Consider the following 15,650-nt stretch of genomic DNA (forward strand, 5'->3'; position numbering starts at 1 on the left):
ACACCATGCTACTGGATTCCATGTCCTCCCTATGCTTTGCCCCTTCCACTATAGCATGGTTTAAATGCTACTTATCAGACAGATAGAAGTCTGTTCAGTGGCAGAATACACTATCACCCCTATTTCCTACAACCATAGGAGTCCCACAGGGTTCAATATTAGGACCACTACTTTTCTCCATTTTCGCTAACAGCCTCCATACCTCCACCCAAAATACCTCACTGATACAGTACGCAGATGACTCCACTCTCATCTGCTCTGCACCATCACTCACAACCCTTCAAAAACTTACTCAAGACTCCTTCACCTCAGTAGAAAACTGGATTATCCGGATTCAACTAATCCTTAATTCCAACAAAACCAAACTACTCATTTTCTCCCCTAACAAATCTAAATCTATCAACCAACCTTTTACAATCACTACCAAAAATGGTACCGACATATCATCCACAAACCATACCAATCTCCTTGGCGTGGAAATAGACAACAAACTACTATTTGATGTGCATATAGCACAAACCTTAAAATAGGTCCACAAAAAATGGGGACACTATATAGACACAAAAAATTCCTAACTGACCAAGCACGTGTGACACTTGCCCAAACACACCTTCTATCTACTCTAATGTACGCCGCTCCAATCCTTACCCACATAAGAAAACAGGACCTTGAACAACTTCAGTCATGCTACATAAAATTGCCAGATTTGCTTCTAAATCCAACTACAAATCACACCACTGTCAAGCACTGCACAAACTGCAGTGGCTAGAACTACCCCAACTACTCAACTATCTTCAACTAACAATTGCCTACAATATTTTGAACTATCCCCTCAAAACCCCATCTCTTAGTCAGTTACTAACCAAGCACACATCAAATCGTCCCCTACGCTCTTCAGAAAAAACACTACTGTCTATCTCTAAAGCCAACAACTCCGCAGGACAAGCCGTATTCTCCCACAGCATAGCAAGAAACTGAAATAACCTTCCCCCTAACCTTACCTCTGCTACATCAGTCAATATGTTTAGACGCTCTCTAAAAGTCCACCTTATGAATAAATGGATATGCCCATGCATCACATAACATTGAAACATATCACTTGCGACCATGATTTCTATTCTCACTGTCTGATATAAATATTATATTGTATTTCTGTTTGACACTGTATAACAAACTGAAAACTGGTTGCAGGAAGGAAGGCACCAAACACAAAATGTAAGAACACGCAGTTTAATCCAAAATGAAGTGCTTTTCGCCACAGTAAATACTGTGACTTCTTCAGATAAAAACAACATTGAGAGCATGCCCTTAAGTAGTCAGTGAGCAGTAGTTAATTAGTTAGGTAATTAACCAATATTAGTTAATCAGTTCATTTCATTCTTCTTGACAACAAGTTGAAAACTAGTACTCATAGAAAATGCAGTTTCTAATGACTATAAAAGTCTCACAAACACATTTAGACACACCCACATGCAAAACTCAAACCCTAATCCTACAGAAGAAACAATACTAAATGTTCTTAGACCCCATCAGTGCGAATGCACATACAACGATAAAAGTCTATTTACCACTACTCCAATAAGTGACTCAGGGTAAATAAATAACTACCCTTTTCATTTTATTTTGCTAAACACCTTGTACTCTACTACAGGAACCAGGCAGAACAACATCTAATGAACACAGGTTCCTTCTACTAAAAAATAAATAAAGAGAAAAAAAAATAAAAAACTCAGGTAGCTACCATTAAACCTGGTTTCCTTTAAGACCCTCTAGGGAAATCCTGTGGTGTAGTCCCGCTGCCTAGCCACGGCTCGGGCTTGCTCCGCTCCCTCCTGCCCCTATTCCCACCGCCCCCACTACCTCTCTACATTTATTTGGTCATCAAGCCCATCCCTTTACCACTACCCAATCAAAACTGTCCACTCCTCCCCTCCATCTCTCTGCCACTCCCTACCACTAAACCAAGTCCGCCCACCTACCTAACTCTCTCCAATTATCTCACCCTACTATTACCTCCAGCTTTCTGCGGACCTAGGTACCTCCTAGCCCTATTTATGCAGAGACCTTACCCATCACCATGGACAGAAACTCATTTACCACCCTTCCTTGTACTTTTACTCCTCATTTTACCGTATCTCTTAACAACCTATGAAACACAAGCCTAACAGGAGTCTACCTTCCCAAGGGTCAGACCTTATATATCGTGGGTATGCCCTGTATTCTCAGAATACCACTACTCTGTATCCCTCCCTCTCTCTACTCTGCTACTCACCTCATCCCTAAAAGTACACATCTTATTCTTAGATACCCAAAAGTATCCTGAGCATTAAGGAACAGCTTAAACTACTTACTAGACTACAAAAATACTAGAATATTTGATTTGCTCAATAATATCCAAAGTCACTAATGGCAATATCCACTAAGGCTCCATCTATAGTCAGGCCCTAACCTCCTCATTCATAGTAGACCAGTGGACTGCCACCTTCTCAGCCCCTTCAGGACAATATTCTCACTTATGCATTGGCAGAAATAGCTAATTTCCATAGCTGTAACTTTTATGTTTAAGCATATATGAGTCCAGTTTCTGCAGGTTGGAAACTATATTTTGTATTTGATGTTTCTCAGCCAGTAACTCCTGTTCACTTTCCTCTGAGAACATAATGTGTTTATCAGAAACTTGGCTCAGGACAACCAATAAGCACCAAGGATGAACTGGAAATTATTATAACAGTTTGAATTTGTGTAGTTAGGTTCCCTCCTGAGGAATTATAACAAGCATTGTCAGCAGGCAGAATACTGACATTATTAATGCCAGAAGTAGATGGTATAGTGTTGGTAACAACATTAGCTGAGTTACCTTGTGTTGATGTAGTGTTAGGGCAAGGGTTGGACAAGTGGTTCACCTTGTCCGTAAGGTCCTCTATCCGTTGGGTCAATAGACTGATAAGCAACGTTAGATTGCCATTGTCATTGCTATTTTCCTGTGATGACTGCGTGTTGGTGATAGTTCCTTCCACATCCATGATCCACAAACAAAAGACACGAGCCGATGAAAGAACACAAAACTGAAAACTGGTTGCAGGAAGGAAGGCACCAAACACAAACGTGACGTTTAATCCAAAGTTTAATCCAAAATGAAGCGCTTTTCATCACAGTAAATACTGTGACTTCTTCAGATAAAAACAATATTGAGAGCATGCCCTTAAGTAGTCAGTGAGCAGTAGTTAATTAGTTAGGTAATTAACCAATATTAGTTAATCAGTTCATTTCATTCTTCTTGACAACAAATTGAAAACTAGTACTCATTGAAACTGCAGTTTCTAAAGACTACAAAAGTATCACAAACACATTTAGACACACCCATGAAATACCATATCATTTTAGTATTTTAGATATTTGGTACTTATAAAGTACAAAAACCTCTGCATGTATTTTATGGTATATAAGAACATTTAGTATTGTTTCTTCTGTAGGGTTAGAGTTTGAGTTTTGCATGCGGGCGTGTCTAAATGTGTTTGTGACACTTTTGTCGTCTTTAGAAACTGCAGTTTCTATGAGTACTAGTTTTCAGTTTGTTGTCAAGAATAATGAAATGAACTGATTAACTAATATTGGTTAATTACCTAACTAATTAACTACTGCTCACTGACTACTTAAGGGCATGCTCACAATGTTGTTTTTATAGGTTCATAGGTTCATAGGTTTATACTAGGCTATCTGCCCTAAGGCATTTATAAGCCTAGCCCAAATTATTGTGGCTTACGCCACCCCTTATATGAAAAAATACTGTGCCCATTAGTTTGTTGTGCCTCTGTCCAGCAGTGACCCAGAGATGATTCCCGGGGTAAACCTACGATCTCCCATCCACAGGTCTAGATTTCTCTTGAACAGAGTCAGCGAGGTGCTCTGCCTCACATGGACCGGGATTTTATTCCACAGCATAGGGAGTCTCTGAGTGACAAATCTATCCCTCCAGCATGTCCTATTTATATCCGTGCTAAGGTTTAAGTCGCTTGCTCTAGTGGTTTTGGTGGATTTGGATTTTTGAGGTGGAGCATGTCCATTAATTCGGGTTGGACATGGCCTTGTATGTCAGGCACATGTCACCTCTGAGCAGGCGGTATGCGACTGAATAGAGCTGGAGTTTCTTCAATCTGGCAGCATATGACAGATTTTGGAGTCCCTTTATCCTTTTGGTGAGGAACTTTTGGGGTCTCTCCAATTGCTGCAGATGTCGGGTGAGATACATCCCGAATGGGGCATTGTACTCGATCATTGGTCTGATAAGTGAAGAGTACAGGGAACAATGACCTCACTAGATCTGGATGTGAATCCCTTCATGATCAGGTGGGCAATGTAGAAGGTCTTTCTAACCACTTTAGCAATGTGAGTGTCAAAGAAAGGCCACTGTCAACCTGGGTCCCCAGGTCCCTGATAACCTCTTCTGTGCTCAGTGGATTGCCACCTATATGGTAGCTTGGGGTTACCTTGTTTTCCCGAAGGGTATGACTATACATTTTTGGCGTTTAACTTCAGGCCATGGCTCTGGCACCAGCTATCTGTTTCAGTGAGTCCCTTCTGAAGGATATCCGTGTCCGATGCACTTTCCACTATGGCGCCCAGTTTGCAGTCATCTGCAAACTTTGTCAATAAAGTCCTCCCATGTTGGCCTGTACTTCTGAGAAGTAGATCCCAAACAATAGGGGGCCAAGGACCGAGCCCTGTGGGACACCACTTGTGACCGGCTTGGAGTCTGACACAGCGCCAGCAACTCTAACCCTGTGGGTTCTGTCCTTAAGCCAGTTTGCAACCCATCTTGTGACATATGGGTTTACATTTAAGCTGGTAAGTTTTTCTACAATACCGGAGTGGGGTATTGTGTGGAAAGCCTTTGCAAGGTCAAGGTAGGCTGTATGGACTGCCTTTCCCTCATCAATGGCCTTGGTGACTATTTCGAAGAAGTCGACCAAGTTCATAAGGCATGATCTTCCTTGACAAAGCCAAACTGGGTCGGGTCCAATGTCTGCAAGTCCCCTATATCTTTGTTTATGAGCTCCATTATGATCCTCTCCATAGCTTTGCAGACTAGACTTGTTAAGCTTATGGGGCGGTGATTACCAGGGTCCGTGAGGCGCCACCTTTGTGGAGTGGGACCACAGTTGCCGTCGCCACTCCTTGGGCACGTATCCTGTGGTAAGGCTGAGATTAAACAGCTGCCTTATGTGCGGGTTTAATTCCTCATTTAGCTCGTGTAGCACACAGCCGGGGACACCATCCGGTCCCATTGATGCTGTGTTTTAGCTTTAGAGAGCAGCTTTCACCTGCGCATTTGAGATGTCCGGGAGGCTACACTCGGCTGGGATAGTTCTCTCTCCTTTAGGGGAGAGGGTGAAGTTTGCACTGAACCTGTCTGCCAGTATGTTGGCAATGTCTGTGGGTTCAGTGATTTTTGTATCATTTTGGACTAATTCTGAGCATATCTGTGAGTTTCCACCCAGGTTCCTAACATAGCTGAAAAAGGCCTTATGATTGTCCTTTGAATCCATGGCAATTTTTCTCTCAAAATTGGCCTTAGTTGATTTTATGAGTGCTCGTATTTTTTACTAATAATGATCAGGGGTGACTTCCCTTTTATGGATTTTGTTCTATCATGTAATAGCTTTCTCCTCTTATTGTAAAGTTTGTTAATGGCTGGGGTCCACCAGACTGGACGTTTGCCCTTTGTGGAAAGAGTCTTGGTTTTATTTGGGATTGCCTGATCCATGCAGTCCTGGAGGTGTTCATAGAAGGCATTTGTAAGGGCTTCCGCAGCTTGGGTGGGGTTTCCTCTGACTCAGGGGCCTTGAAGGATACCACACCAGTCTTGAGTAGTGTGAAGTTTGCTTTAGAGAAGTTCTTCACTATGGTCTTTTTTGTTTGGGGTGGGGGCGGGATGTGGATTTCCAGTGAGATTAGTTTATGATCAGATCTCACCAATGAGGGATATACTTCCGGTGTGGAGCATTTTGTCCCCATGTTTGTGACAATGAGATCTAGTATATTTTCTCCTCTCGTGGGAACAGTATCTGAAGAAGTCACAGTATTTACTGTGATGAAAAGCGATTAATTTTGGATTAAACTGCTTGTTTTTACGTTTTCTGTTTGGTGCCTTCCTTCCTGCAACTAATTTTCAGTTTTGACACTGTATAGCAATTATACAGTCTGCTGAACTTTATTGTGAATTGTACGTAATCTATGTCTGAACATTTGATGTGTTGAACTTATTGTAAACTGGACTTAAAATGTATGGAGCTTTTCTCCCCGGGCCTCCGCTATAAATGGACCTGTGTCCAGTCGGACTATCCTGGTAAACAAATGTAAAATAAAATAAATAAATAAACTACTCTGATGGTAAAAGGCTGCTGTCACAATTAATTTCAGGGGATTATGGGTAAGGGGAGGAGCTAGGAGCTCGGATCCATAAACTGTGAAATAAGTTGCCGGCTCGGATCCAAAGGTTGCAGACAAATGAAGTCACCTACTCAGATGGAACGTTATGGTGAGTACATAACTTCTTATTTGCATGACACAGCACAGTCCTCTGATGTTACAGAGGATGATGTAGGTCATAAATTATGTGAGTGATGTCTAGGAGTATCCGTGAGCCTGGCTCTGCTAAGATATGAAATGACATTTTAAAATGAGTTCTCCTATCAAAATGGATTACAGTGGGAAGTGTTTGAATACTGGATTATTGGTTGTGACATGCAGGTGAGGATATATAAGTAAAAATGTAAGCACCTGCACAGAAATGTCTGCGGTCAACCATTTTTTTAAAGATATTTTTGAATGTTATGCTACTTTCCAGTCACATGATGGTGTATTGGCTCTAGATTGGTCTGTGAATGGAATTGACTTGTTTTTTTCTGATAATCTCAGCAATTCCTTTTCTCTTCACTTGAATCACTTGGTGGTCAGTTCATTAGCATAGCTAGCATTATACAAAGGTTTTAGTAATTAAATGAATGTACTGATAGAATGAACAATTTCTACATCCTTTCTAAACTGTAAGAATAAACAGAGAATTCATCATTTTACTTTTTACTTAGTTTTCAGGAGACTTTGTAACTGAGATCAGCCAGTTAACCTTCAGTGACCTCACACATTACTGTGTTTTGTAGCTGTGGGGTGTTTGAAGTGTAAAGATGTCTAAAGATGCATATAGACAGTACTGTGAATCTATGGTTATTTTTAAGAAAGTAAAAGGATAATATTAACTCTTATTTGGAGCTAGAACCCAAGACCTCCAGTATATCATGCTGGTGTCACTGATTTTGGACCAACAAGAGCCTCTGTGCACAAAGGTGTAGCTAGGCATACTCAGTGTACTCAAATGAGTACATTTTTCCCAGACTCTTTCTCTCTCTGTAATATTGTGGCTCAAATAGCACAGAATGTTTAGAACTGTCTAGTGTCTGATGTGATGAACTATACAAACCAGGCTTACTTGGACAGGAATGCACCTCTAGAAATGGTCTTTTTATGATTGTACATGGCAACAGTTGGCAATACCATGTCCCACTCCAAAGTAGTTAAGGGTAGCATTTTGAAGGTTGAGTACATTTTTTAATGATGGGTGAATGGTGGGGGGCAGCAGTACAAGGTTTCAGTACAAAATATACATTTCTTGCTGTATCCCTGAGTTTTTCTTTAATAGCACCTAACATAACCAGGGTACTGAGTTTTCTTTTAAGAGCACCTAATATAATTCCCAGTAAAGTGCACTCACCAAAAACTAAATAAACAAAACACTGTGCACAGACAGACAACAACTGAAGATGTAGTTCAAAAAAATAAACAGCCTCTAAGAAGTCACCAAAGGAAAGTTTATTACCAGTCCACATTTGTTGAGTGATATCTTTCGTCCATACAATGTAAATGGACTTCATCAGAACAAAAGTACAAACAAGTACCAGCAAGTTTAAAATCTCAGGTCATATGATCAGTAAGACCAATCCAAAACTATGATCAGTTAGAAACAGCACAGTTAATTAAACCCAATTAATTAAACCTAGCTGTGTACTTTATTTAAAGAAATAGACATGCATCAATTAGAAAAAGCTAACAGTTAGCAAAGACTACCATACATCATTTCTTGAAAAATAGCGTTAAAACAACATCTAAAGACATTTAACAGTCAATACTTGATATACTTAAATATCAATATTAAAAACTTGAGTTATAAATTTCCAGAAGTGAGTGAATTTTATGGCTGTTACTGCTGAGTTGACTAGGCTCATTCAACTTTTGTCATCGGTTTCCACATGGTTGCTTCAGGGTGTCCCTGATTTGCAGAAGTCCGCTCCTACTTCAGCACCTTTATTTAACAATAGACGTGTTCGTGATTTACTTTGAGATCGTACAGCAGATGCCCCTGTTTTACAAGGTACTTTTAAATCTGGTTTAGCTAGTCGAGCTTTGGTGACTTCTTGGAGGCTGCTTATTTTTTGAATTACATCTTTGGTTTCTGCTCTGTCTATGCACGGAGCTTTGGTTATTTTCCTTTAAGAGCACTATCCTTTCAACTTGGAGTCCCCCACCCCCACCCCAGCATGGTGATTAAGGTCAGTTTAGAAACGCATGTACAAATACAGAGAAAGCCCTCTATTTAGGCTTTTATTATGTGATTTGTGCTGCCACTGCTGTGGTCTTTTGCTTTCCAGACCTATTCCCAGCTGACTTCATACAGTATGTACTGGATTCCTGAAAGATGACCCCAGTCTTAGATTATCATACACCCTACAAACTCAGGTGAGCTCAGAAGTTAAAGGAATGACAAAAGCAGACAAAGATTTGAAAACTAAACATTTTTAAATGTACATGAACTGCCTCCTTATTCTTTTTCTGACCACATGCCAATCTGATGAGCAAAAGGCTAGACATCAGTCTGACTACACCTGAATGAAAGGGTGAATAACCCAGAGCTGCAGAGCCAAATAAAAACATTTGACAGTGTATCATTATCATAAGCTAAACAATTATACAATTGTTTAGAGTGCCAGTGAAGATTAAAATTTCCATGAAGCGAAACACACACAACCACTGCATTTTAGTCAAGACTGGGTGTGGGACTCAACATAATTCAAAGCCCAAGGGCATGCAAAAGAATTAAAAAAAACACCCCTTACTTCATATCTTCTAACTGAGTAACTTGTTAGTCCATTATATCTGTTGTAAAATAATCATAGGAATAGTTGTTTAGGACATAGAGTAATGTTCTACAAGGAATGCATTTGTTATTGAAGCTGTACACCTTCAAAGGTAATCTACTTAGATTAAAAAAAAACATGAAATTGTATGGTGGGTCTCTATTATGTTGACGAAAGATGTTTTCATCGAATGCCTTTTCGTCGATACATAAACAGCAACCTCCCAAAACTCAGAATGGCCACTTCAGTGGATTTTTTCCCAGGGGAAAAAACACTTGGCCATCATCAGGAATTTGCCCTTTTCTCCACTGTAGTGCAATCTCGGAGTTGGTATATTTAGTTGGGGGGGTGTGGGAGGCACAGCTCCCCACATCTGGGGGTGTGGGGGCAAAGCCCCCCACTTTGTAGGGTCTGACAGTTTGTTTTTTTGTTGGCCAAGCGATTTTTCCCCTGGGAAAAAATTCACTGAAGTGGCCGTTTGGAGTTTTGGGAGTTTAATGTTTATGTGTTGACAAAAAGACATTTGTTGAAAATGCCATTCGACTAGGTAATATAGACCTTTGTATGTATGGTAACTCTATGATGCTTACTAAGAAAACTCTTTTTCCTAAATGGTTAAAAGAGTATAGTATAGTGCCAGTTTGTATTTATTACCTTTTCTAAGCAAGCAAAGCACAGCACTGATTTGCAAACATGGTTGTAGATATCAGTCTGCAGTAAAGTTTGTAGCCACCATTAAACAAGGCTTTTGATTTGTTGAATCTAAGAAGGCAGGCTAGTTGGCAGCATGTTTTAATTCATCGACAGGCAAGTTTGCTAGTACTTGTCCAACAGTTTAATATGCACAGATTCTGTGTAAAATTGTCAAGTACACAATGATGTGTTTAGACTAACATTCACACACTTTATTAGCTTCCAAATACATCTAGTTTAAGATGCTCCAATTTAGTAACTCAGAGTTAGTCTGTAGTTATAACTTGTTTTAAAATTCTTTTTTTTTTTCCAGGTTCTAGACGCAGAATATTTTAGAAAATGAAGACAAGTGCATTATCAACATTTTCCTTTCTATTGGTGAGTAGAAAATTAGCATTGCCTTAGGTATATACAACTGTTTAACACTTAATGTGCATTCCTTCACCTGAGCATTCCTTCACCTGAGGTAGAAATACATATTTCTTTAGGAAAGCTTGAAAATCTTGGATTCTTGTATAAGAATGTGGACTGTCAAACATTAATATGAAATGTTCTTCATACTGATCACTGGTACAGTAGCCTAAGCTATATGAGTTATATCCTGCAAGGATATAACAGCCGGCCAGCTTCCAAAGCTTCAGGGCACCTTCCATGTACCCAAACCATTAGTCACCTTGAGCTTAGTTGACTAAAAAAGACAGTTTTGGGTGCCAAGCACTTCAGGGCTTTCCTACCACTGAAGATTATGCTCCTCTGAGGCTTTTGAGGATTGACAAATCGTCTTGTGCTGTTTCTTTGCTGGTCAGGTAAATTCTCTTTGGGAGAGAAAACTTCCTTTTAAAAATTGTTTATTTGATAACAGGCACCGGTTCAGGAAAGTTATTTTAAAGTAAGGAGTTTGTTTTAATGGACTGTCACAAGATTGCATTGTACTTTTAAACAGGAGTGCTGTTTTTTCCTGTCAGTATAAATTTGTTTAAATTATTTAAATAAACATATTTTCTGTGGAGAAATTGTGTCTATTTCACTTTTTGGGTGTTTTAAATTGCTTTTTACTGTGCTTTACGGTGGAAAAAGTGACTTTTAAAGACTTTAAAATTTTACTAGCTTTTGCTGGTTCTTTTCCCCAGGAAAGAGGTACCATTTTCGGCTTGACAGTGGAACAAACTATCAGTCCTTCCAGCCACAAAAAGAAAGGGTTAAGCAAACAGCCTTTGTCACCAATGCAAGCAAGCAATTTGCCTCAAATGCACATGCGTGGCTTTGCTATGGCCATTAGTTGTACCTCAGATCACAAATTTTTCACCCCATATCCCTTTGGTGTAGCACCTTCAGCCTCAATCTGTGACTGTTGGGGTTCCCTCAGTGAGAAGGGGAGATTCATTCTTGTCAGTTCTGAGAGAGGGAACAGGGATGGCTTCCTTGTTTTGTCAGAACATTGTGCCCATTCCTGGGGAAGCTGCTTCTGTTAATAACACTGTTGACCTCATTTCTCCTATCAAAAAGAAACAGAAAACTAAACAAGTGTCTACTGCTCCTCAAGTTTCATTGGACAGGAGTAATTTACTGGGTCTGGCTCAAGGTTTAATTTAGGCTGTTGTTTTTTCTTATGAAATAGTTTCTGGTAAAAGAAAGAGGGATACCCCTTTTTCTGAAGAGTTTCAGGATTCCGAATCTGGGTAGGAAGATGAATGGACAGATACAGGGTTTTCTCCTCAAATTTCTGATTTAGACTCAGGGAACTCAGTTTCTGATTTACCCTGTGGAAGGTTCTTTTTCTCTGAGACTATTTCCAGAATGGTTCATAGGTTCATAGGAGGTTACAAGGCTATTAGCCGTAGGGCCTTTATATGCCTAGCCATGTTATGTCCTTGTTCCCTTATTGACCAAGTTGTATGGTCTATATTTGCAGCCTAAGTCTATAATCAGCACTGACTGCCCTTATCCAAGAGGGATATAGGTGACACCCCGATGTAAATTTACGATCTCCCATCCAGTTGTCTAAGTTACACTTAAATAGGGTCGTTGAGGAGTTTTGTTTTATGTGAACTGGGAGCTTGTTCCAGAGAAGTGGCAATCTGTGGGAGCCATATCTGTCTGTCCAGCATGTCCTGTTAATGTTGCAGGCTAAGTTAAGATCCCTGAAGTGAGTGAATCTTGTCCCATTTGACTTGCAGATATTCAGCATTTCCATTAGGGCAAGGTCAGAGACTGCTCTGTAGGTCAGCCACATGTCACCACTCAACAGCCTATAAGATACAGAGTACAGTGACAGGGCCTTCAGTCTGTCCATGTAGGTCATGTGTTGAAGGCCTTGAAGTTTCTTGGTGAGAAACCTCTGAGGTCTTTCCAGCTTCTGCAGGTGTCTGGTGAAGTACATACAGAAGGGAGCATTGTACTCTATATTAGTGGTCTGATGAGTAACGAGTACAGGGGAGTCATAACATCCTTAGCTCTGGATGGGATGCCCTTACCTATGGGATGTGCAATGTAGAAGGCCATCCTTACCACTGTGGACACATGGTGATCCAAGTTAAGGTTGCTATCAACCTGTGTTCCCAAATCTCTCACTACAGAGTTTGAGCTAAGAGGGGTACTGTTAATATTGTAATTTGCAGGGACTTCCCCTTTGCTGAAAGGGATGATAATGCATTTTTTTTGCTTATAGTTTAAGTCCATGGCTTTGGCACCAATCATTTGTCTGTGTAAGCCCTTTTTGTAGTATGCCAACATTGTTGGGGGACTCAATGATTACACCCAGTTTGCAGTCATCGGCCAACTTGGTAAGCCATAGGCCATCCATTTTTGCCTGGACTTCTGAGAAGTAGAAACAGTAGGAGGCCCAGCACAGATCCTTGTGGCACACCATTGGAAACTATTCTGCTGGTAAAGGTGGAATATCCAACTTTGACTGCATGCGTTTTGTCAGTGAGCCAGTTGGCTACCCATCTAGTGACATATGGGTTAATTCCCAGCTAGGTGAGTTTCTGAATGATGCCTGAGCGGGTGATTGTGTCAAAAGCCTTGGCTAAGTCAGGATAGGCTGTATGTACTGTTTTGCCTTCATCCAGGGCTTTGGTGACATTCTCAAAGTCCACCAGGTTTAATAAGCATGATCTGCCCTTAACAAAGCCAAACTGGGTTGGGTCAAGAGTTTGAAGGTCACCTATGTCTGTTGATAAGGTCCGTGATAATTCTCTCCATTTCCTTGCAGATAAGGCAGGTTAGGCTTATGAGTCTGTAGCTCCCAGTGTCAGTTGATGCACCCCCTTTGTGCAAGGGAATTACTGTTGCTGTTTTCCACTTTGCTGGGACAAAGCCAGTACTTAGACTGTGGTTGAAGAGAGTGCCAAGTGTTTCACTTAGGTCCTGTTTTAGTAAGCAGCCTGTGATGTTATCCAGTCCCATAGAGGCTGTGTTTTTGGCCATGGAGAGTACAGTTTTGACCTGCTTTTTGGAGATACTAGGTAGAAGAGACAGGTATGCTTTGGGGTATGTCTGGTGGGGACAGGGAGGTGAAGTTTGGGCCAAATCTGTCTGCTAGCAGGTTGTTGATGTCCTCGGGATCAGTATGAGTGTTACTGTCCATTACTAGTTCAGCACAAAGCTGGGCCTTCCCTTTTAGATTTCTGATCTAGCTAAAGAATACCTCATGATTATCCTTAGCTAGGGATGCTAGTTTAGCTTTGTAATTGGCTTTAGAGGACTTTCCAAGATATCTAATTTGCTTGTTCAAGCTGTAGAGGGTGTCCTTCCTCTGCTGAATCAGTTCCCACTTGTTCTTAGACATTAGTTTCTTCCTCTTGTTATATAACCTACTTATGCTTGATGTCTACCAGGATGGCTTGTTTTTTTGTGAAGACTTTGTTTTGATCCATTCAGGTACAACCGAGTCTAAACATTTGTATAGGTGTTTATATAGGGCATTTATGTACACCTTTGTATAGAAGTCATTGTACAGTGGTAGCAGGGAGTTTGAAAGTATTTATGCCATTGCTTATCAGGCTATAGTTTGCTTCGGAGAAATTTTTCAACCTTTTTGCTCGGGGGGGCAGGTATGATAGTTACTTCGAACGAGACTGATTTATGATCAGACCTTACCAGGGAGGGCAACATGCAGGTGGGTGTGCAGAAACCCCCTGTGTTGGTGAGTACTATGTCTAGGACATTTCAGCCCATTGTGGGGGTGCAGAGTAGCTGTTCCAGAGCATTTGTTTTAACAAAGTCCTGGAACCTTAAGGCAAGCATGCTTGTGCTCATATATGACTCCCCGTCGATGGAAGGATAGTTGAAATCACTCATGTCCAAGGTGTTTGGCTGTATAGTGAGTGACTCAAGTAGGTCCAGATAGGCAGAATGGTTCTCGTGGTTCATAGTGGGAAACCTATAGCTAACAATGATATGGAAAGGGATTTTACCTACAGTTAGTTGGACTTGGAGTAGTTCAAGGGAGTTGTATTGTTTGATCAGTCTTGAGGTGTATTTGTCTTTAATGAAGATGGCTACACCTTTGCCTTTGGTTCTTTCATGCTTGTTTTGAGGTCTGAATGTGTTGAAGGCATTGTAGCCTTGGATGGCTGGGGTGCTGTCTGCGGCCTTGAACCATGTCTCTATGATTGCACAGACATCTGCATCTTCCAAGGTATGGAGTGCTTCCAGTTAGTGCAGTTTCCGACTTAGACTCCTAGCATTAATCAACATAACCTTGAGTTTGTCTCTAGTGGAGTATTTTACATCAGGAATTTTGTGATTATGGCATTGCCTAAAAAGACACTATGGGGAAGGCAAGTATCTTTGCCAGTAACCAAAAGCCAAGAGATGACAGGTGAAGACAATCTCTGGCTTAGCAGCATGGTCTGTCGACCATATCTTCCCAGGCTGACAGATACTATACAGATCTAAACCAATTGCTGAAGTTAATCAATTTTTGTTTATATTGAGGCATCACCCTGGGTGATGGTAGAATGCTGCTTAGGGCTAGGGACATACCTGCCTGGGACACAGAATCTGAGAGGTCATATATGTCTCTCTTCATGTACATCTCAAGTCCTTCACTGCAACATGGACTATGACAGAGTGACAACGGTACTTATTGTTAAGAGACTTGAATGTGTGTGTGATCTGACAGATCCTGCAGCTGACCATGACTATCTTCTTGTCCATCCTGGTGAGGGGGGCATTTGTGTGTCATATTATGGAGTCACCTATGACCAAGATATTTGGTTTTGAGGTGTTTTGCCCTAGGGACTTATTGGCTGAGACACTTTGGTGTGCATTATTATGTGTAGTGGATTCTGTTGGATCTTCAGTGTATGCAGTAGGTTTGTGCTTCAGAGGTCTCTGAGCTTTAGGTAGGCTTCTAGGAAGTACCTCCATGTGTGTAGGTTTATGTATTATGAGCTTGTTATGTGTGAGAATTGATTCCAAATACATATTATCGCTACATCTCTCACATGTTGTATTTGTGTTTTTTTTAGGAGTCAGTTGTTGTCAGTACACATGAGTTAGTTTCTACATTGCCTAAGGATGCTCATGTCAATCAGTCTGGTTAGAGAAATGGTGGGATACTGTCCGTGCATTATGTCAGGTATATACTGTAGTAACTAGTGGGGAGTGGACTAGATGGACTAGGTTTTGCTGTAAGACTAACAAAAAGTGGCTATTTTATGGAGGGCCAGGGGTAGAAAACTGCGTCAGTTCTTCACAATGCACAACTGAGTTGCTTGCAAGGCAGCAGTGTGCAACTGTGTTGTGCATATTGAAGCAGGG

At 40.8% G+C, this 15,650-nt stretch overlaps 1 protein-coding gene across 1 annotated transcript in view; it reads left to right on the forward strand.

The window, feature by feature from the left end:
* The window catches only part of RELT (RELT TNF receptor), a 184,813-nt gene that overhangs the window by 60,715 nt on the left and 108,448 nt on the right, over positions 1-15,650 (forward strand). The window contains exon 2 of the mRNA XM_044071301.1: positions 10,195-10,259. Within this exon, the coding sequence (XP_043927236.1) occupies positions 10,221-10,259 (39 nt within the window). The 5' untranslated portion in view covers positions 10,195-10,220. The remainder of the gene's footprint in view (positions 1-10,194; positions 10,260-15,650) is intronic.

Source organism: Protopterus annectens, chromosome 5.part0, assembly GCF_019279795.1.
Source record: "Protopterus annectens isolate FY-2018-M chromosome 5.part0, PAN1.0, whole genome shotgun sequence".
NCBI lineage: Eukaryota > Metazoa > Chordata > Ceratodontiformes > Protopteridae > Protopterus > Protopterus annectens.